The 24,405-nt window shown below is 40.0% G+C and overlaps 1 protein-coding gene across 9 annotated transcripts in view; it reads left to right on the top strand.

Annotated features, from left to right (window-relative positions):
- The window catches only part of SGCD (sarcoglycan delta), a 1,022,496-nt gene that overhangs the window by 817,773 nt on the left and 180,318 nt on the right, over positions 1–24,405 (top strand). For all 9 annotated transcript variants that reach the window (XM_072953966.1, XM_072953991.1, XM_072953973.1 and 6 more), the window contains one exon: positions 7,817–7,918. In XM_072953966.1, coding sequence (XP_072810067.1) covers positions 7,817–7,918 — 102 coding nt within the window. The remainder of the gene's footprint in view (positions 1–7,816; positions 7,919–24,405) is intronic.

Here is a 24,405-nt window from a genome sequence, read left to right as displayed (position 1 = left end):
CCAAAATCCCCTCCTTGGGAAGCTTGCATTCCAAAGCAATCTGTATATGGATACAACTGTTTCACTCTTCAATCAAAACCAAGTAATGCCTAAGTGAACCAGAAAGAGAAAGAAATACCGTATGATATCACTTATATGTGGAATCTAAAAAAAGACAAATGAACTTATTTACAAAACAGAAACAGGCTCACAGACATAAAAAACAGACTTAACGGTTACCAGAGGGGGAAGGGGATGAGAAAGGATAAATTGGGAGTTTAAGATTTGCAAATGCTAATTACTATATATAAAATAGATAAACAACAAGTTTATTCTGTACAGCACAGGGAGCTATATTCAATACTTTGTAGTAACCTATAATGAAAAAATATGAAAAGGAATATATGTATGTATATGTGTGACTGAAATATTGTGCTGTACACCAGAAATTGACACAACACTGTAAACTGACTATACTTAAAAAAAAAACCTCAAAAAACAAAAAACACCAAGTAATGCCTACCATTAAAACTGCTCCAGCCAGACAGCCCTGACACCTGCTTACTAAAATAGGACTTGGCATTCCTTCAAGCTTGAGAATGTGCTGATGGAATTAAAAACCTGTTTGATGCTGATGCAGCAAGAAAATGAGAGGAGGAAGAAATAACACTGTCTTTAAATGAACATAATACTAATTCTCAGCCCTCGACCCACAAGGGTCAGCAGGGCATCCCACAGCACCGAGGGGTTTTTTTTGGACATCTCAGTGTTTTTGCCCAGCGCTAGTAGGGAGGCCCTTGCGAGCACTAGTCACTGTCTTTCATCAGCAGTGGCTGAGAGCTGTGGTCCCTTTAGGTCTGGAAAAGGAATCTCTCTGCCCTTCCTGGGAAAGGGAAACTTTGGAGAGGCTGGAGCCCTGCAGCCATTTCCTTCTGAGGCCCTAACCTGTCCTGGGGACACTGGCAGGACAGTTGTCTCTGGAACTCATGGGAATTATGAGCTCTTGTCCAGTCCCAGCTGAAATCTCTCTCCTCTTCTCTGTCTTGGCCCTCATGCCCAACACGCCTGGCACAGTCCATTTAATGAGAGTTACCTTTTACATGAGATAAGAAACCCCACTGCTTGCAGGCTGCCTCTGCTTCTTTGCTCTCAAAATCTCTAAGCCACATAATTACAAAGCCCGAGAAGCTATTTGAAACGGTGAAAGGGGCCAGGGGCCGGCATGAGAGATATAAAAAAAGGAAACAAATTGATATTTCAGTCTATTGTCCTGCCACTCTGAAATCTCTTTAATTATTCTAGACTCATTTTGTAGAAAGCTTTCCACTTGAAACAACCAAGCAGACAGTCTGAACCAGATAAAGAATAAAGAGCAGATGCCAACATCCTTGGACCAGCCCAGAGGGAGAGTCTTTGTACATTCCACCCACCTCTGCCCCTGCTCAGGCCGCGTCTCCTCTGGAAGACCTTCCAGGAGGCCACTCCAACTTGGCCTGGCGAAATGAGGGGATCTGCTCCTGCATCTATGGAAACGTCTGTGTGCTGGGCATGGGGGTAGGCACTGGGGATGCAGCACCCCGCAGGGCAGCAGAGCTCGCTGGGCTGACGGCGGGCTCCTGGCTTCCCAGTTCTGTCTCAAGTGCACTTGATAGACTTCAGGGCCACTGATGACTCAGTCATGCCCAGCTAGCCAGCTGCTAGAATTTTCGTGCTTGCCTTTAGGAATAAAGTTTTACCATTTGAAGAGGGAAAAGCAAATGGTCTAATTCTTTCTAATTACTTCAGGAATGGCTGTGAATCTTCTAAATGCCTCTTCTGCATCTTCCTGGGAAGAAAGTTTTGCTTCGAAACTGACCTAAAACTCTTATCTTAATGATATCCATAGTGTCTTAACGCAGTTGAAGGGGGAATGGTTTTAAATAAGGCTGTTCTCAAGTGGTTCTGATGTGAATTCAATCCAGTCTGATTGTTCCAGAGCTATAAAGGAGATTTTAATGTGATAACACATTTAGTTGGCTCCTCTAATCAGCTTTGTATATTATTTTGGAAATAGAGGCTGATAACAAAGATTCACACTATTTGAAAGACCTCTCCCACCAAATACCTTGGGCAGACCTGGGAACTGGGAAAGAAACTGGAAAAAATGAAGTGATGATACCCAAAATTGGGAAGAAACGTAGACATTAGGCAAGTTGGTTGTAGTTTCTTACCAAAAACAGGTATTGAAGCAAAGGTTAAATTCCTGTCACAGAGGAGTTAATTAACTGTTAGGTTAGGTGAGCATGTCTCGAGCGTTCATCCTCCTGGGATCCCCTTGGCTATTCTTTGGCTGTGTGCCCCCCCTGTATTGTAAATCTCTCAAAGGACAAAGTTGAAAGGGGACTTCTTTCTTTCTGACTCCCCATGGCTCCTGGCACACAACTGTGCACACAGTAGGCTTTCTACAAATAGCTGATGATTCATTCTGCTTGTGGCCCTGGCCCTGGGAGACAGTGGGTTGCAATGAAGAGCCTTTAGACCCCAGGAACGTGGAGTAAAGGTGATTTACCGTAAGAATGGATGGTGTTATTCTTGGGGTTGGAGATGCCCCTCTGTGCAGCTGCTGAGCGCACTGACCAAATAAGCGAAAATCAAAGTGACATGAAGAAATCCAGCTGATACCGTCAATATATTACTTTTGCGTGTGTTAGATCAGGTGACAATAGTGAGTACCAGTATATTGTCTGAATTAGAAAGGCTGGGGTTCAGATTCCTGGTTCTGCTGTTGACTAGCTATGTGATTGGGAGCAAGATCCTTACCCATAGTTTTTTCATGTGTAAAATAAGGAAAATAATGACTCTCATAGGCTCATTGAGCAGATGACATGAGCTGATGTAACTGTAGCATTTAGCACATGACACAGTATCGACTTTTGATAAATGATGACTTTAAAAATAAATCCATGAGAACATATTTTTTATAATTTGTGTTTTTATTATAATTGAGGTATATGTAGAAAATTACAAAGTGCAGGTAAGCAAAAAGAAGAAAACAAAAGAATCCCTCATTTTAGGCAAAAACAGTTACGCTTAACATTTAAGTATATGTCTTTCTAGAATTTTTCCCTTGAGAAGTTTTCTCTAGAGTTTTTCCTCTTATGCGCACATATGATTACATGTATGTATGTGTATGAATATGTATATATGGATACTTAAACAAAATGTGTGTGTTTCTTTGTTAATTGATGGTTTCACTTAATAATGGATTATGAATGTTTATCTATATTCTTCAATATTCCTCTACAGGAGCAATGTCATATTCTATTCCAGTGTATTTACCCTTTTAACATGAAACTTTTAGTTTCTAAGTTTTCATTTTTTTCTTTTATAAAATGACATAGTGATGAACAGCTGTATAGCCAAATACTGGCACATTTATATGATTATTTCCTAATGATCAAATTCAAGAAGTCACATGGTAGTTTCGGTAACAATAAAGAAGTTGAGGTTAAAGCCTGCAGAGTGCAGAGTATAGTAATCAGCACACAGTAAGTCATCAATAAATGTTAAGAATATGTGATTTATGTATGTACTGTAAGAGTGGAGGGAGATTTATTTGAAATGAGCTTATTACCCCAAATATAATCTTTTACTTGAGAATACTTGGAGTTCTTGTTTGTTTGATAAACACAAATCACATAAGAGTAAATAAATAAGCCAGTTCAGTCTATTTATAGATATCAGGTTAAGTATGTGTTCATGTTATAGAGTCCAAGCTTGTGCTGCTCACCACAGGCCAGTAAACTGAGACAGGAGGTGTTGGGGCAAGGAATAGTGACTTTATTTGGAAAGCCAGCAGACCAAGAAAGATGGTAGAGTAGTGTCCCAAAGAATCATCTTACCCAAGGTAGATTTCAGGTTTCTTTTACACTAAAAGGGGAGGGGATGTATCTGGTCGTTACAGACTTCTTGGTGCAGGAATCCTTTGTTCTTGCAGCTGTCCATGTAGGTCTAGTCACAATGTTCCTGTAAACTTTCAACAAGACAATTGTTATTTTCTGTTCTGCAACTTTTTATCTATATATGAATGGAAAAGTGTTATATCTTTTAAGGTCAGAGCCTTGAGAATGGGCCCTCTTGTATATTTCAGGCTATAAGCAACTGTTCTTACAAAGGTGCAAAGCCAGCACGACTAAGCACAGACAACAGGGCACGAACTTTAGAGCTAAAGGAATAGATCAAATATGGAGTCAGGTTTGTTCTTCTCTGTTATATTTCTCTGAAAAGATCTGCTTCTCCAACTAATGGAAATCATCAAGAGTGACCCAAAACAGGGTAACATATCCTTTTGTGGGAGCGGGGTTTGTGTAGATATTTCCTTTTTCTATTTTTCCTTTGTTGTGAGTTCTGCTTGTTGCTAGTGTGATGTGAACACACCATCCAGCCTCCTGCCTCTCACACTGAGTTTAAATGCACAGTCTGGGGCCCCTCTGGCAGAGCTGTCCCCACAATTACCAAAAATAGAAATACACAGATGGCCTGCTATCCATGAAAAAACAATAGTGACCTGAAAGATCTGTTCTCATCCACACACTAGTGCTGTTATAAAGGAGGCATGGGGGGAAAATGCCCATTTCCTACTTGGTCATCCAGTGCCCTCCACCCTCCATATGGTGTCTGTACTGAATGTCTGGAGGTGCAGAGTACCTGGCAGTGCTGGAGAGAAGACCTGGTAGACTCAAGTGAGAAACTCCAGGAGTCTGAGAACACCCAGCTTAGTGAAACAGGCTGCGTAGTGAACAGGGGAGCGTGTGGTTCAGGCGGACATTTACCTCCAGCCAGTGGCAGCCGTGTGAGAAGGCAGGCTCAGACTCGCTAGGGCTCCCAGTTTTCAAGAGATGCTGAAAGCCTGGATTTTTCATTCAAATCTTCCAGTTTTCAAGTGTTATTAGAAAAATGTAGGCATAATTTTTATAAGCATCTACGTGTTTATGTATGATTCGCTTTATGAAAGGTGATTCATTTTATTAAACCAAGTCTGCAGCTTGCTGACTGCAGGTCTTGGGATTTGTCAGCCTCCGTAAGTTCTTTTTGCTTTTCTTTCTTTTTTTCTTTTTTTTCTTTTTTTTAATTTTACTTTCTATACAGTTTTTATAAGTTATATTCTATTTACGGTTTTTACACAATACTGGCTATATTCCCCGTGTTGTACAATATATCCTTGTAGTCTGTCTGACACCCAGTATTTTCTACCTCCCAGTCCCCCACTCCTACATTGCACCCCCCCCAAACTGGTAACCACTAGTTTTTTGTAGCTGTGAGTCTGCTGCTTTTATGTTATATTCACTAGTTTGTTATATTTTTTTAGATTCCACATGGAAATGATATCTTGTGGTATTTATCTTTCTCTGTCTGACTTATTTCATCAAGCATAACACCCTCCAAGTCCATCCATGTTGCTACAAATGGCAAAATTTCATTCTTTTATGGCTCAGTAATATCCCATTATATATATACACCACACCTTCTTTATCCATTCACCTGTTGATGGTCACTTAAGTTGCTTCCATATCTTGGCAATTGAAAATAATGCTGCTATGAACATTAGGGTGCATGTATCTTTACAAATTAGTGTCTTTATTTTTTTCAAGTATATAATGAGGAGTGAAATTGCTGGGTCATGTACCTAGTTCTATTTTTGTTTTTTTGAGAAATCTTCCTCCTGTTTTTCATAGTGGCTGCACCAATTTACATTCCCACCAACAGTACACAAGAGTTTTTTTTCCTCCACATCCTCACCAACACTTGTTACTTGTGTTCTTTTTGATGACAGCCATTCTGACAGGTGTGAGGTTGACACCTCATTGTGGTTTTAATTTGCATTTCCCTTATGATGTTGCACTGGTTTTCTGAGATTGCTCTTTGTGTGTTGTGGGTTAAATCAAATGAGTAACCATGCTGGTGTTACTGAGAACACAGATTTTTGGTATGGGAGAAAAGTAATAATGTCATTGGTCATCTTTGGAGGATACTGAATCACCAATTCAGTATTTTGAAGATCAATAAATAAAGGAAGAAAAATCAAGCATCTATCAAGTTCCTATATAAGCTATAATTTAAGGTAAAACATATAGGTGATGGCATGTCATTTCTCTTGATAGACTATCCCAACTAATAAATTAAGAAGAAATAATTATTTTCTCACCAATTTGAAATCTCTAGTGAAATGATGGATCCTCTAGACAAAGATCACCAGTGGCTGATGACATCACAGCAAAAGATGTTACGTACCTCCTGATAGAGAGCATGTGAGAGGCAGAAAAATGCCCTCACCTCCAAAAACGTCAGTGTCCTAATCTTAGAACTGATGAGTATGTTACATTAGATGACAGAAGGGAATTAAGGTTATGATAGAATTATGGTTGCTAATCAGATGATCTTAAAATAGATTATTCTGGTCTGCCCAGTGAGATTTAAGGGTCCTTAAAAGTGAAAGAGAGAGGCAGAAGATTCTTTGTCAGAGTGATTGGATGTGAGAGAGAGTCAACTGACTGTTGCTGACTTGAAGATGGAAGGGGCCACAAGCCCAGGAATGTGGGCAGCCTTGAGAAGCCAGAAAAAAATCAAGCAATGAGTTCCCCCTTAGAGCCTCCAAAAAGCAGTGCAGCTGCCTTGCCAGCCCCTGGACTTGCCCGCTTTGAGCCCTGGGTCTGAATTCCAGCACACAGCTAATGCTGTCTTAAGCCATTGAGTTTGTGGTTCTTTGTGATGGTAGCAATAGAAAGCCAATATATTCCTTTTCCTAGGATATATTTATTCTTTCTAGAAAACTGAGCCTGAATCTGATGACGCGTCTTGCTCTAACCATCATTTTATAGGAGATACAGGGGACATAGGAACACATGACAGGCAGTTATGGGAATGTTCAGCAAAAACCTAAACTCTGGGAAATGCTTTTGATAAATTACATTTTGTTTGTCAAATAGAGTATCTTTAATGTGTGTGGCTGGAGGAAAGAGAAATTGACCGACAGGAGATTTGGGAGATAACCTGGTGTTTTCTGTGTCAATCAGTTGCAGTAGGGAGCTTGATTCAAATAAGCAAATATAAAGAGAGAAAATATTAATGAGATTTGAACATTGCCACTGGGTTTCTGATGATTTTTAGGGGTGATTTATTTCTCTGGTGTGGTGATGGTATCATGTTCTCTTTAAGCCAAGGAGGTGGGCATAGTAGCTAATGTACAGACCAGTAGCCATAAGCTGATCACTGTGGAAGGTAAATGACAGTCACCTAGGTATTTGCTGTTTATCCTTTCTACTTTTGTATATATTTTAATATTGCCATAATAAAATATTAGTAAAAATGTTAGTAAATAATTCAACTCCTTAAGTGTTTTGTAAGCCAAAGACACCAGGTCCAAAGGCTGGATTCCACAGACTGCCAGTTCGTCATTTCTGCATAGACAGAGAAACCGGATTTCTCACTTTAACACGGGAAATCATCTTTTTCTCTTTTTCCCACTCCCCTCCTGCCTCCATTCTCTCAGTGCTGCCTAGTAAAAAGGGTCTCCATCTGAACTAGTTGATCTCTTGAGGGCATTTCTTGCATTTTGCTTGTTTGGAAAATTTGCTCAATTTTCCAGGATTGCTTGGAGTAGATTTTCTCAGAATAAGTGAGCAGAGAGGGTAATGATCATACTGAACAATGTTGCCTAGTATTTTATGTCTTCATTTGGACCCCTTCTTATCCCATCTCTCAACAAAAAAAAAAGGCAATACTTTTGTTTCAATTTTTAAAAGACTGAGGTATTTTGAAATTTTGGCTAATCCAATTTCCCATGTTATCTCTTTTTCAGGATGGAATGGGAAACTTGAGAATTACGGAGAAAGGTCTAAAGCTAGAAGGAGACTCAGAATTCTTGCAACCTCTCTACGCCAAAGAAATCCAGTCCCGACCAGTAAGTTTCTGTGGAGAGAAGGAATTCTTCTTTCCCGGGGCTCTAAATCTGGGGAAATTTATCTTGCCATCAGCTGAGTATAGAGGGTTGGGGCAGAGGGCAGCGATGCAGGTAGTGAGATGCGTTCAGCTCTGAAGTCTTGAGTGTAATCACCGCTCTGGTACTGTAAGCAAATGAGACGTCCTCTCTGTGCCTCTCTGAGGATAATAACCTTTATCAATGAAATTTATAGATCATGCTGCAAAGACAGCAAGAAAATCGATGTGGAAATGCCTTAAGCACTATACAAATCCAAGGAAGTCTTGCTGTTGCTTTTAATGGTCAGGTGCGACAAAGCCATCCTTCAAAACTGACCTACAATAGACCTAGAATTTTATTTTTTATGAGAAATTTGGACAGTGTAGCCAAGGTCGATTAGAATTCGTTTAATATTTTAAAAACTATGCTCTGAAATGGTACTTAAACGATCAGTCTAGAGTGTGTGCCCATGCACTTTGCTGCTTCCAGGCTTCATCTTTATCTAGTGTAATTCACAGATTGGCCCACTGGGGTCGCAATTAGTGCTGCCTTCATCCTTGCAGATCAAAGAACTGAGGCTTGGAGGAGTTTGTCCAAAGCTACCTACTTACAAAGCAGTAGAGCAAGGATTTCAACTCAGGAAATCCGGTTGTAAAACTTCTCTGTTAACCAGAGCCTCCTACCAAATCTCACTCTTCCTTTCTTTCTTTCTGTCTTGCTTTCTTCTTTATTTTCCTGATGGAAGTGATTCCTGGACACCTTGATTTTAGTCACCAATATTATGAAAGTTAATTTTCATTCTTGAGTATTTTGGAGGTTGGTTCTTTGGCTTTCCATGTTTACTTTTTGGTGGGGTGGCGAAGTGTGCTGGTTGAAAAGGATTATTCATGCGTTCATTTGCTCTGCCTGGGATTGGTTTGTGGCTACCTGCGAGCAGAAAATAACATGGAAGTTCCCCAAAGCGTCGTTTACATTGTGGGCATCAATTAGCGTAATTAATGAAATTCAGCAACTTGATGTAGTGGGTAATTTTATCTGAGTGCTATCTAAGCTGCTGAATTGTATTAAACTTGAGTGCAACTACTGAATTGCCAGTAAGTTTTACCTCCTTGTGTGCTTGTTAAAAGGGAGGGAACCATGATTTTAATATCAGCAAAAAGAGAAATTAATTCAGCCACCCAGTCAGTGAATATGAAATGTAATGGGGACCCCACCACACACGGGCTTAAGCACTTAAAGTACCAAGAATATTGTAAGCATACCCGTGGTTTTTGAGGAAGCTCTACCCTAGAAGGAATAGTGGCTTGAAACTCTAACAAGGGGGACTGGGTGGTGATTCTGCGTTGGACTGAACGGGCAGTCGATTTCACACATTTAAGAAATACTGTTCTGTGCATTGTTCTTGATGTGTATTTGCTTCTCCCAATTTAGCAAGCGGATTAGTGAAATCATCAGTCTGAGTTACTCGATGTGCTGTCGGTTAATAATCTCACCTAGATTAAGCTAGTTTATCTCACTAATTTCGACTGGTAATTTCCCTCTAAAGGTCATTTGCCTTTGTCTGTAAAGGGCCAGATAGTAAATATTTCAGCCTTTTATTTGTTTTCTTTTTTGCAATGCTTTCAAATATAAAAACCATTCTTATCTCGAGAGTCATCGAAAAATAGGCTGTAGGCTATAGTTTGCCAACCCCTCTCACCTATATTACGGGTATTTCCATAAATGTGTCAATGGTCTGGCTAGACTGCTTGTGGTGCCAGAGAGCAGATTTTCAGATCATGAATAGAAGAGCTGATATGTGTTAAGTAAAATATCCTGACAAAAATTTCCTTGGTGGAGAATTAGAAGCATATAAAAGAATTCAGACACTTGTTTTATAAGACTTGAAAAAGGTTACCTAGTATGTCTCTCAGGTCCATATGTAGGAACTAGACTCTTGGCAAATACATCAGCCAAGGTATCTGAAAATCAACAGTCATCAATCCCAAGTCAAAGATACACTTGACTGGAACCTTAAAAATAATGATAATCGTGAAGAACTTGCTCTAATTTTGAAAAAGCAGTGACTTGAATCCAGTGCTTTCAAATCCATGTTTAAAGAAAATTAAAGGGCTAGAATTCACTGTTTTTCCATTGTTCTTAAGAAAGTATTTTTCCTTCCAAAAAATAAATAGTAAATAAGTACAGCTTTTAGCCTTATGTTTCTGATAACAAAATCATTATCTTCTCAATGAAGAAAAGAAGACATGCAGATATGCATGTATAATAAAACCCATTATTAAGTCACGTGGGCTCTACTTAAAGCGTGTGTCCAGATCCATCCACCCTTCTCCATCGCATGTCACACCCCTCTCCCTGTTAAAGCCACCAACCTCTCTCACCTACACCATTGCTGTAACCTCCTCTCTCTCTGCTGCCTTTCACTCTTAGCCTCATAACCCAAATCAGAGCTGAAGTAGTCATTTCATAGATCAAGTCTCTCCACCTCTTTGCAAAGGGTTCCCTATGGGCTTCCCATTACACCTGGAATAAAATCGAAACTTGTCATTAAGGCCTAGAAAATTTTCTGGCAAATGTTTTCCGTGGAAGGCTCCTTCTTGTCATCCTGGTCTCAGTTCACATGTCACTGTTTAAAAAAAGACCTTCCTCGACCAATCAATCCATTTAGCACAACAATCATATATAAAAACATCACCCTGTTTTTCTTCTGTCTTGTAACTGCCATCATTTGGCATTCACATTTGCTTAAGAACATACATTCAGAAGAGCAGGCGGTTGTCTGGATTTTCCCTCCTATGATCCCCAGCCCTGTTGCTAAATGTCTGGCACGTGGTATGTGCTCAGTAGATATCTGTGCAATTGAATGATGAATCATTAAAAATGAAAGTGTCCCTTAAATCTATCTCACAGGGGCAAGCACTGTTAACAATTTAGTATATTTTTTCAGACATTTTCCCTGCGTATATATTTTTTATCAGCACCTATACTTTGCATGCTATTCTGTACTTTTCTTCCTCCAAATAATAATAGTAAATTGTTATATGTAAGTAATATTCAAAACTTTAAGAGCTTTTTTGAGGTATAATTGATACAGAATAAGCTACGCATATTAAATGTGTGCAAGTTGATAGGTTTTCACATCTGTGTGTATGTGTGAAACCATCACCACAACCAAGACAGTGGATATATCCATCACCAAGAGCCTCTCCATGCTTCTTGCTAATCCCTCTATCATGTTACACCCACCCTCCTTCCCCCAGCCCACCCCTAAGCATCCACTGATCTGCCTTCTCCCCTACAGATTACTTTGCATTTCTTAGAACTTTACATGAATGTACTTATACAATTTGCATATCTTAAAAATGTTTAGACTAAATTGTCATTTTATTAAGATCCATCTTTTTTGTAGCCATCTATTTACTGCCTAACTGTATCCAACTTAAAGAGGATTTTTTTTTCTTTTTTTGCCTGCGATTGAATGTGTCTAAGTTTGGCTGAGGAGAGATAGGAGAAGTGGCTCAGGGCATCGGCCTCTACTGTTTCCCTTTGGGATGACGTCAGAGCACCAAGAAGGCATACGAGGCATAGCAGCAAAGAAAGATTCGTCTCTTTTTGAATTGTCTCAAAAAGTGAAAACAGGTTGGATCAGGAAGGCAAAAGAACGAAATGAGAAGCTAGAGATTTCATCTCTAGGACTCTCTGTCCATCAAACACAGGGATAACTGTTGGCTGAACAAAATTCAGGTTCCAGGAGGGAAGAAGGTAGGGGAGTGCTTGGTAAGCAGGCACGCAGTAGAATCTGCCATACTTCCTGAATCCGAGCCCCACGTGATAGTCACAAGAGCCTCACATGGAGTAGCTTCCATTCCCCACTCTGTCACCTTCAGCTTGCTGGTCTTTTTCCTGAGTCACCTGACCACTGCTTCCAGACTCCCTGCAAGACTCTTCTCTGTAGGCTGATCTGCACTCTCCTTCCTCCATAGATCACAGCCACTTTGCTTTCATGGGGTGTCTCCTGCTTTTCCCAAAGAAAAGAGACCCGTGTCCAGTTGAACAGGATTAGTCAGCTCTTCTGCGTGAGGATAACTAATGAAGCAGCACTTGACTTCATTTTGGTTTTGTGTTTCATTGATCCCAGACGAGCTGAGATTGGTGAAGCAATCTACGCCATGCTCGATACTGGATCCGATTTCATTACTGAAGGTTGCAACCCTGGTGAAGTCACTAGAAACTGATTAGTGTGATAGCAGTCACTTGGGAAGATAAATTAATGAGCACATGTTCATCTGTATGAAAACTTCCATCGGGGAATTGAATGAAAGCCCTGGGATTCTCTAGCTTTAGCTGTGTGGACACATAGCTTCTAAGTGGTCATGTGTCATCCCACTCAGGAAACAGACGGGAAAGGACACACGAATTACTCCACCAACACATCCAGAGACCACTTGTCCCAAGGAATACTTCTTGAATGCATTAGCACTGGAACTTGTGATGGTAAGGGATTTAATGCCATAAAACTATTTAAATCCTATTTCATTGTGGTAGGCATCTTTATAATTGCAAACTACAGCTACAGATTTTTGGCAGGAGCCACTAGCAGATAGATTGAATGCCTGAGTGCTACGGAGACCTTTCATCACAGTGTCATTTGGGACAAAAGTGGCAGATCCATGCTTCTTCAGAGAGACATTTTACCTATCATCCCATGATACTGGACTAGATGGAGTTTTAGCGTAACTTAATGTGTAGACATAACTTAATGTGGAAGGAAAACCAGCATTTATTGATCATACTGTACGCCAGGCCTACAGCAGTGGGAAAGTTGTGCAATGAGTTTATCTCCATACACCTCTCAAACTATATTTGGAGTGGATATAAGGGTCCTAGCTAGCCCTATTGCATTTAGAAGTTTAGGAGAGGAGAGAGGAGAAAGAGAAGTTGGAGGAGGGGTACAAAAATTAATTTACTTTTGCAGACTTAAGTGGAAAATTATTATATAAAGTTTAATGGGATTTATGTCTTTCAAACGTTCTACTATTTAAAAACTCACATGTTCTACCTACCAAAATCTATTAATAGAATTATGAAATCATACATGGGTGGGGTTCTTAAAAGCTGCCTATACCAGGAGACAGCATAACACCGTGGTCAAGCTCATGTGCTGTACCGTTGAACTTGGGTGGCAACCAATGCTACTCTTTGACCAAGGAGTCATCTTTGAGCTATTTCCCTCTCACAAGGAATAACTTACTGCCAAAGACATTAAGTCCCTGACTTAATTCAAAAGTATTAAGAAAAGGAAACTGGAAACAGCAGTGGATAATGCAACAGGACCAAGCTTAAATAGGGCTGATTTAACACTAACTGAATATTCTCTATCAATTGATCATGAGCGTTCAGTGAAGTGATTTAAGTAACCCACTTTATAAACTACTAAGTAAATTTTTCTTTAACTTTATCATCATTATTATTTAATACTTTTTTTCAGTGGAGGTACTGGGGATTGAACCCAGGGCCTCATACATGCTAAGCATACGCTCTACCACTGAGCTACACCCTCCCCCAAAGTGAACTATTGATATGAAGGCTTATGACAGAGATCACAGACTGAATTCAGCCCATAGATAGAGTTTATTTGCCTCTGACAGTGTTTTCCTTTTCATGTGAATCTGTTCCTAATGTTTAAATGTCTGAAGATTAAACTTTTTAAATAATCTGCTTGTTTTTATTCCCGTTGGGAAAAACAAACAAACAAACAAACAAAACCAAAGTCTGGCAGAGTGGTCGGATGCTCCTGAGGACTGGAGTTCAGTAGAAGGTGCCTCCTCTCAGGTCGGGGTGTGCTCTCCGTTGTGCCCGAGCCGCCATCAGTCACTCCTGGCTTACCCCCCGCCTGCCTACGTCATTTCTGTTTTGGCGCTTGAAGCCCCTCCAGGGTGCAGCCCCTGGTGTATGGGTGTGAGGCTGTGTCTGTCTCATCATGCAGGAGTCCAGAAACTGGGTTGACTTCTTAGGATTTGTAGTCACTTAGGACTCACTGCTCCTCATTTCTTGTTGCTCTTTTGCCCCAGTTTTCTCCTAGTCATCTGGCTTCTGCGGGTTTTGAAAAAGTGTCCAAGTTCAGCGGCAAGGGATAGCAGTCTCAGAGCTTCCGGAGGCTGAGGTTCTGGGCCACCACAGCCATTCCCTCCCGGAGCCTCCTAGAACACACCTCCTTTCTGTCTTTATTTCTTTAACCATGCCAGAGAATGCCTGGGAAGAGGCAAACAGGGAGAGGAAAGCTGATTTGGATTCAGCATGCTCTGCACGAGGCTAAATAAAGTAACGTGGATGGCAGACAAGTACAAGCTTTGTCTGAAGAGGATCCATTGACAGTATCGTTAGAATGGAAACAGCTGTGTCTCTGCTTAGTTCAGACTCCGAATGAAAGCCGTGATGTCTTCTCGCCAGTACGCGAAACAGCTTCAACTCCCAGCTGAACATATTGCACACAAAACAGTCTTTTCCATGCCACTTGCATGGAACACGAGCATCTTGCTGTCTTTAATTAAGAAGTTAACTGGACCATGAAGTATCGCCCAAGTAAATAAAAGTGATTTGTACTAAGTCAGAGGAGCACATGAGGCATCTTTGCATTTCTTAGCTCACACATAAATTACGGAGATCGTTAAAAGTTGGAAGGGTCATCTATAAGCCCATCTGTACTGGGAAGCCGATTGCCATTCCCCAACTGTATCTGTCTTTTTATGTGGCATAATTTATTGTGGACAATAGGGTGAACCAGCTGCTTGCTTTTTTTTTTTTTAAACAGACGCAAACTGAACAGATCAGCACTTAATCCTTTGGTCTGATTGTTTGTTTATGCTGAGAAGCAGAGTTATTCAGAGGTTTTTGGTTGTCTTAGAATTAAAATGGGCTGACGAGGTTTTTGCCCTTCCTTTAACTGGGGAGGCATTGACTGTGCATGCTTTTCTGAAATGAAGTTCCTACTGGACATACAAGAGTTACAGGGGGCTTTGATCAAACCTCAGTTGTAACTGTATCAGCTGGAGTTTTTCATAGAAGAGGTCGGTCCAAACTTCACATAAGGCTGGGAACGTCTAATTATATGATTTGAGGGCCATTGAGCAAGTAGGCTGCCCCACACCCTTTCTTGTTGTCTGCTCTGGTGCCCAAAGGTCCACCACTGGAATCTCATTTACTGGAAGACTCAGAAGTGTGTAGTCATGCCAAACCCCTACTGTAATCACTCCTTCCCCCCATGCACTTACACATTTCCACAAAGGATTTGAAGTAGCTTAGGAGAAATATGGACAGTGACAGAGTAAGAAAAGATATAATGGGTTAAGATCAGGAAAAATATAAATTAGAATAGGAGGCAGAGGTGGGGACATTTTCATAAATACAGGAGACAGGCAAGAGCACGTGTGCAGTTTCTCTTGCTGAGCCTGGAGTTTGGTTAGGAAGTGTCCAAACAGGGAGACACAGTCACTTGGATAAACTCTTTTGTCTGTACCCTCTAGAGATGACTGCAGTGTCCTGGATTCGAAGCTGGGGACTCTGGGTGCGCTGCTTGTCTTGCTGGGATTCCCACCATGCTCTGGAGCATGTCATTCCTCGTCCCTCTCAGTTTCTGTGTTCAGGACCTTAAAGAGGTTGGACGTAATCAGGGGTTTTCTCCAATATTGTTCTTAAAGCCATAGAATCTTTTTGAAGTCAGATGTTCCTTGGAACCCCAAATCCAGACCACATGGAAGATGAGCTGCTGTGGTTGGGCAAGGGCTGGGGAGCTACAGCCTGTTCCCCTGCCCACCCAGGCCCCCTGTCATCGGCCACAAGTTGCCAGGGCCCTGGAGGGGTCCACGCACCACAGTCTGAGAACACCAGACTGCATGAAAACCTAGCCTCACTCCTATCCAGGCTTCTGCTCAAATGGCACCTCCTGATGAACACCTTCCCCTTATCCCTTGGCTTTATTTTCTGTCAGTATATTATATCATGTCATATTACTTAGGTATATTAATTTCTAGTTATATATTATATGTGTCTATTACACAACTAAATATTTATGTACTTACCTGTTTGCTTCCTCTTCTATATTAATATAGAATCTCTTTAATGTCAGGGACCAAGAAATGCAATTTTGAAGTGATATTTAAGAGTAGAGTCTGGAACATCAACTTCCTGGATTTAAATCTCGGTGCTACCATTTACCGTGTTACCCTGAGCAAAGTATTTGACCTTTTCTGTGCTTTACTTCCTTATCTGTTAAATGGGCATAATAGCACTACCTTGTAAGCTTTTCACAGGATTGTAAGAGTTCATTTATTTTACGTAATTATGTAAAACCTATTGTGTAAATTTTACTGTTTCTGGAACATAACCTTGAGTATAAAGTACTGTATAAAATTTCAAAATGATTTATTGTTATTAACATTTGTTAATATTGTTTGCTTTGGTACCACTGTGTCCCTGGTTTCTAACTCTTACCTATCACATGGAAGGAAAGCAAATTATTGTCATTGTTTGTTTGGTTTTTTAAAATAAATAACTCCTAGGATCCTTCTAACTGAAAGATGCTAGAAGAGCCTCTCAGGTAGGGAGGTAAAGACAAATTTCTCTTTTATAGGAGCTTTGGATTGATTGATTGTCTGTCAGCCACATACAAAGTATCTTATTATGGAGAAGATGGTGTGAGCAGGACAGACAAGGTGGAAGAGATAAAGGTGGTACTAAAAGCCCATCTTTCCCCACTTTGCTCTTTTACCCTGCTGTATGCCTTCATCTATGCCACCCATAGGCTGATGGAAGCTCCCAAGTATGGAGCTGTGTGTTACAGACAGGAGAGCTGAAGTTAACAAAACTGACACTTTCCAGCCCTTCACGTCTTTGGGCTTCCCTTCATCATCACTGTGGCATGTCAGCATCGTCTTACTCTTTTGGTTTCAGAAACATCCCAGCCACGTGTAATGACTACTTGATGTGAGACTACTTCTTGCTTATTTCATAGATAAAACTGAAGGTGGAAAAGCACACACCAGAGTCTGCTGTGGTTTGGTTTATGTTTCTTTAATGGTAGGAAAAGCCCTACTTTGGTTAGGTGGCATCTCGCAGCTGATAATACCTTTTGAGTATTGGGGGAGAATAATGGGGAGAGAAGCCAGCTTTAAGGAAGAGGGGCATTTTAACACATTCGTGAGCATTTTGTTGTTCTTCACTCTTGAAAGGTTGGGCAAAATATGTCACTTAAATTATGTTCTTAATGCCTCCATCGAATTATACTCATCTCCTGGCAACTGGTTCAACCCAGCACTGTATAATTGTTGTGAGCGCATTGCACTGTTAGTCTTCATTTTAAGAGAATGTGTTCATTCTCAAAAAAAGAAAAAAAAACAACCCACTGATGATTTTTTTCAGGAGATGTAATTTCAGAGGCTGAAAAAACACTTCCTTGCCATGTGAAATTATAACCAAATACTTACTCTTTGATTTTGCGATCTCCATCCGCTGCTGAGCGTAGCCTTTGATGCATCACTCTGAAATGATTACCAGTGATGTTGTAAATGGCAGTCGCCTAAATTATGTGTGGGACTTTCCACTTCTATGAATGATTCTGTTTTTATCAGCAAAGATTATGCCCCGAGGCAAATACCAACTGGTCCACAAAGTAAATGAGGCTTTTAAGACTGATGAATATTTTGCAGATGTGCTTGTTGCCTTTTGGAGGGATATGAAGGAGAGATAGATGGTGGTGAAAGTCGCCATGCTGAAGGAATAAGACACGCAGACTACCATGTTTCTTCCCTTGCTTGATGCAATACGGTGGCTTTCTCTGCCTAGTAAGCTGCAGCTTCCATTTTGTAACATCAGAGTCATGGAAATAAAGTGTTAGCTCTCTACAGTAATAGACAAGTGCAGATGGTATGATAATTACAGTTTTCTACTATCAAGCTGTGTAGATTGGTTAAGGCTCAGGCAGTTATGTTAAAAAAAAATGAGAGCAGTATTATGGAGAGATGAATTATCCTTAGGTAACAGCTCACTGATAGAGGAGAAATGGAGCTGGCTTTATTTTTAAATTGTTTGTGCATGGGTAGTCAGATCCCTGGATGGATATTGAGTTCCCATGTTTGCTTCTGACTTTAGTAGTTAACAAACTAAGGTTTTTCATTTCTTTCATAGCATTGTCGGTTATTTTTTGGCTGGTCTTATGTGAGTTTTCTGAGATGTGGAATTTACCCCTCCCCCCAGCCCCTTGCCTTCCGTCACTGCCACAAAGCATTGGCTAAATCATGAAGTATTTCTTTCACCCTGTCTTAGGAGCACTCTGCTTAGGGAGCCACAGAAAGAAGTTTAATGAAAAGGAAACAGTTTGACAACATTGCAACAGAGTTAGTACAAGAAGATGGCTGATGCCAATACAGTCTTGAATTATAGGAGACAGCTGTCTGCTCCCAGTGGGTGGAGGAAGGTGGGGACTGTTTCCACTACGGCTCCGGCCTCCCAGGCTCATCACAGGGCTCATGACATTGTGGAATCCAGCAGGGTTAACTTATGGTTAAGTTCCATGGTTTTGATTTTTTAATTTGGCTCTTACGGACAAAAATGCAACTATTTTTAAAATTACCCTTGAAAAGCCCTTACATGCCCACAGAGTTTAGTATCTGTGGCTGTATGTGCACACCCTTGTGCAATAAATGTAGTGGTCAGGAGGACCATGGAGGCTAGCCTGAGGAGAGGAGTAAAAGACTCTGCAGATGCCTGGACCATTCTGTTCTTGCCATAACTGACAGATTGCAACCAGGAAATACGGAGTGGAGAGAAAATATTAAAGTGTTGCTTAGCGCCTGTAGTTTTAATGTTGTATGTCTATAACTTTAAATCATCTTAAAAGATACGTTGTTGTGGAGATTAAGTGAACTAATAGGTTTGAAATTACCTATCAGAAAGCCCCACCCACAGTAATTGCTCATAAGTATTTGCTGATTTTGAAACTAAATAATGTGTGATTAGGCCCTTGTGTTGTAATAGCTCAGAGCCACAGTTTTAATGTAAAAGTATCTCGTTCATTCCTTAGGGTGAGCCTAGAAAGGACCTATCATTTTGATCTGTTTAGAGATGAGCAGTCAAATAAAGGGTTAAGGAAGAATGTGAACCTAATATTCCAGCCCACGTTGACTCTTAACACCCGCATTCTTTTTTTAAATTATTTAATTTTTTTAATTGAAGTATAGTCAGTTACAGTATGTCCATTTCTGGCATACAGCACAATGTCCCAGTCATGCATATACATACATATGTTTGTTTTCATATTCTTTTTCCTTAAAGGTTATGACAAGACATTGAATATAGTTCCCTGTGCTATACAGAAGAAATTTGTTTTTTAATCTGTTTTTATATTTAGTGGCTAACATTTGCAAATCTCCAACTCCCAAATTTATCCCTCTCACCCCCCTCCCCCAGTAACCATAAGATTGTTTACTATGTCTGCAAGTCTGTTTCTGTTTAGATGAATTCATTAGTGTCCTCTTTTTTTTCCTTTTTTTAGATTCCAAATATGAGCAACATCATAGGATATTTTTCTTTCTTTTTCTGGCTTACTTCACTTAGAATGACTTTCTCCAGGGCCATCCATGTTGCTGCAAATGGCATTATTTTCTTCTTTTTTATAACTAAGTAGTATTCCATTGTATAAATATACCACAGCTTCTTTATCCAGTCATCTGTTGATGGACATTTAGGTTGCTTCCATATCTTAGCTACTGTAAACAGTGCTGCTGTGAACATTGGGCTGCATGTATCTTTTTGAGTTAAGAGTTCCCTCTAGATATATGCCCAGGAGTGGGATTGCTGGATCATATGGTAAATCTGTTTTTAGTTTTTTGAGGAATCTCCATACTGTTTTCCATAATGGATGTACCATACTACATTCTCATCAATAGTGTAGGAGGGTTTCCTTTTCTCCACACCCTCTCCAGCATTTGTTGTTTGTGGACTTTTGAATGATGCCCATTCTGACTGGTGTGAGGTGATACCTCATTATAGTTTTGATTTTCATTTCTCTAATAATTAGGGATACTGAGCACTTTTTCATGTGCCTGTTGACCATTTGTATGTCTTCATTGGAGAATTGTTTATGTAGGTCTTATGCCCATTTTTGGATTGGATTGTTTTTTTTGTTGTTATTAAGTTGTCTGAGCTGTTTATGTATTTTGGAAATTAATCCTTTGTCAGTTGCATCATTTGCAAATATTTTCTCCCATTCCATAGGTTGTCATTTTGTTTTGCTTTTGGTTTCCTTTGGTGTACAGAAGTTTATAAGTTTCATTAGGTCCCATTTGTTAATTTTTGCTTTTATTTCTCTTGCTTGGGTAGTCCACCCTAGGAAAACATTGCTAAGATTTATGTCACAGAATGTTTTGCCTGTTTTCTCCTAGGATGTTTATAGTGTTTTGTCATATGTTTAAGTCTTTAAGCCATTTTGAGTTCATTTGTGTGTATGGTGTGAGGGAACACCCACATTCTTAACTGGAATGCTGTCTTACCTTGGGATAGTAGACAGTGCTTACCTACTGGCCTGTGCTGTTTACCTGACTTGTTTTCCCTGCAACCCAGAGAAGCACAGAGGACCCTTGCTAGTTTCATGAAGAAGAAAGCATCTTACTTCCTTCTTTAGCCAATTCCTGCTTCTCTGGCCATTCCCCACAGCCCTAAGATGGCCTCCGTGCTATAGTTCTGTAGGGCTCTTACAGTCACAACTTCCTATGAAGGCCCTTTTTTCTCCAGTCCAAGTACAGAGCCCCTAAATTGTGCCATCTCCTACTACGTCATTACTTTTCTCTGGTCATGCCTTCTGTTAGATTTATATTATATTACCTATTTGGAAATAATCAGGGATCCAGGTGCTAATTAAGTCTGACTCCAAAAAAAGTCATGATATTCTAGAAACCATAGATTCTATAGATATGATTTTGTCTAGAACCTCAGACTACAAGTTACTAGTTTTTCATTCTAAGCCCACCAAAGTAGAGCTAATATGAAATAATTAAAATCATCTTAAAAGATATGTTGTCTTAAATCATCCTGAAAGGTTAAAAACCTGTAGAAATTCCAAATTCCCAAAGACTTGACCTTTGTTAACTCTGGTTCCTTGTCTGAAACTACAAACTGCAGAAAATGTGAGTGATGATTTTCTCAGTTCTTCCAGTTCTCCAAATGCCCAGTACCATCCTAGCTTTATAAAAGAGAAGTTAACTCATTGTGTGTAATTATGCCTTAGGGCACTAGGGCTTCATTACCTCTGGAAACTACTCTGAAGAAAGGAGTCTGTCTTCTTCATTCTAAATTCAGCTTCTTCTACAAGTTCTTTAAATATTTTATGTACAAGGTCTCACGACATTCTTAATCCTTGAGCTGCTTTTTTCATTTCTTAACAACCCAAACTGACATATTTGCAGTAGAGTTAAAAATACAGTGACGCCCACAATGCAGGACGTGTTCTTGGATAAAATTCTCTTCCTCTTGTAAGTTGAATACTTTTCTTTCACCTCCTTCAGGTATAATGGTGGCTGTGCATGTCATTCAGTGTAACACTGTTTAATTGTGTAGTTTCTTGGTCCAGTAGTCATTAATGGCAGCTTAGGGAATAGCTCAATGTTTTCCTATTTGTATAATTTGTAATTAAATGCAGACACATATTTGAACATCATCTATATGCCCATCATTCTGGGGATTTTTTTGCAGTAAAGATTTATGTAATGAAATTATCTGGTCCTACCCATCCCCATCGAGCCATCAAGTGTGCCCCCACCTGCACAGCCAGTGCACACAAGTAGAACCCTAACTTTTCTGTATGTTCTCAGTCTTACTTTAACACTGCTTGCCCTCACCCATCCCCTACTCTGTTCCCTCTCCTGTTCTCAGCCTTCCTTCCTTCTAAGTCAGCCTTCTGCTTGTGGCCTTGTCCTGAGCGGGTTTGTTACACTCAGTTCCACTTCTCCAGTTTTGATGTGTACTTTCTCGCACGACTGTACAGTGAGTTCTCCCTGTTTGACTCTATAGCCGTGAACTTTCCTGGATCATCCCCTTACCTGGCGCCCTCTTGTCCCCAAATGGAAATGCTCTCTCTAGATATCTGCGTTATCACAGGAAGACGTGCATCAGGGTGAGTGTGAAGGAAGCACAGCATAGTAAAAAAAAAAAAAAAATTACACAATTTAGAGCCAGACTAAAGCTGAGTTTGAAGCTTGGCTCTGCTACTCACTAGGTTTGTGATTTGAGCCATATTACTTGATGTCTCAAGCTTTAGTTTTGCTATCCACAGTATGGGGTAACTGATAGCATCATAGAGTCGTTTTGAAAATTAAACGAGAAAACATACATAGGTGCCTAAAACAGTGCCTGGTATTTAGCCCCTATAAATGGCCACTGTTGTAATTAAACGCTTTGTGGTAGAAGAAAACTTGGAGACCTGTCTTAAAGGGTTGGTAGTTTGGGCATTGCTGTGTCTTTGAAAATATAAATAAGGTTTCTTATATTCCTCTCCATTTATTAATTCCAGTTACATTGGTCAGATGGCTGATTCTGAATCCTACCAAAATTGTACTTTCTGAGCTGAAGCAAATGGAAAGGGAAATCTCTCTTTCCCAGGAGCCAAAAAAACATTTCCCAAGAGGTGTCTGTTCAACCCATGCATGCAAATGCTGCCTGATGGTTTGATCAGATGTTGTTCAGAACATCACACACCAGCATTAGCCTTAAAGAATGATACTGGGGCTGTTGCCTCTTGGTTCACGGGGTGTACCCACAAGGAAAACAGAAACAAAAGCAGACGCAGGTAGCCCCACTTGGCATGGTTGATTGACTTTAATAGGTCCTGATTATGCTGCTCATATTCCATGAAATTAAAAAGCTTACAAATGTTATGAGCCATTACCCTTCCATTTAAGGGAGCTTATGACATGTTAGCAACATTTAATGAAATTCTTTTCAAAATGCCATCAGCAGACTCGATGAGATTCCATGTTGAAATTCAACTTGAATTGTTTGAGAAAGTTTGTTCTATACCTGCCTGTCTTTGTTGTAGTGTGTGGAACCCATGTCCAGGCCAAAAGAAGTTTTCCATCAGTTAGAGGTGATTTGCAGAGATCAAGAAGGATTTCTGCTTTGACCCTGACAGTGTTTTCCAGTTTCCAAAGAGACTGCCATGTTTGTGATTGTGCTTACAGTGGGAACTCAGAATAGCCTACATTTTTACACCTTGGCGCATCTTAAAACTTTAGCCCTGTCTATTTAGTTCTGTCTGTATTTGTTGAAGGTCTGAAACATTCTAGAAAATATTCCAGAGTATAATTTTCTGGCCTGTCTTCAGTGAGCTCTTAACAGTATAATTTGGGAGATAAGACTTTGTGCAAGAAGACAATTAAAGCATAGGAAATGAGATGACTGAATCCTAGATTATGTGGTACTGATAATTTATACAATAAAAGCTCATGAAATAAAAATAATACAGTGGATTGAGTGGGAATTTTTAGAGAGTATAACAAAGATGAGTAGTGAGACTTAAGTTATTTAGAAAGAATTAATACTTACTGTTGAATCTTTCATTTTAACTTTTATGATGGGGAAGTTTAAGGGCAATAATCATTTTGTCTTTTTGATTCTACAGGGATTGCTCCTCATATCACTATCTTGTTGGTGATGCCCGCTACTATTTTTTGAGATCTTTTTGGTCAAGAAGTATACTGTGTGCTTTTCTGTACATTTCCCTGAAATCCTCTCGGCAATCTTCAAAGGTAGATTACATTTTCTCCATTTTGTAGGCGAGGAGAACTAAAGTGTGAAACTGCTAGGTAATTTTCTCCAGCTGATCTTGGAGCAGTGGGAATTCAAATCCAGTTAAGAACCAGCCGAAAGCACGTGTTTTCTATCTCGGTCTCAGTCTGCTTTGAGAAGAGAGGATGTCCAGGAAGCCCCCATTCTATCCTACCGCTCTGTGAACTCTGTGCAGGCAGGATCCTGCTATAGGACTTGTTCAGCATTATATTCATTTGTCTATCAGAGTGATGGACACTCAACAAATACTTATTGAAGAAATACGTAATTGGTATGTTAAATAAGCACAACTCGTAATTAAAATGCAACTTTATTTTTGTCTTCACTACTTTGAAATTTGAGTTGGAGTGGTCTTCCCCTCTACCTCCTCCATAAAAACTTGGGCAATTCCTAGTGGATTTTGGCCCCCTGAAAAGCTATCAATGTGGTGTTACTTTAAGGGACAAAATACAGGCTCAGTTCAGAAATTTTAGGTGTTTCATCTGAGATATTTATCAACTTCAAACCTCATTCAAAGTTAAGTATTTGTTTCTTTTCCCTGGATACAGTCTTTAGTTGGTGTTTCCCTACCTTTGAGAGTAAAGATAAGGATGGTTTCAGCTGTCTCTGCTCTCATTTTCTCTGGATTTGCTATT

Source organism: Vicugna pacos, chromosome 3 (genome assembly GCF_048564905.1).
Source record: "Vicugna pacos chromosome 3, VicPac4, whole genome shotgun sequence".
In the NCBI taxonomy this organism is placed as follows: Eukaryota; Metazoa; Chordata; class Mammalia; order Artiodactyla; family Camelidae; genus Vicugna; species Vicugna pacos.
The sequence above is the reverse complement of the archived record's forward strand: the minus strand, read 5'-3'. Positions and strand labels throughout refer to the sequence as shown.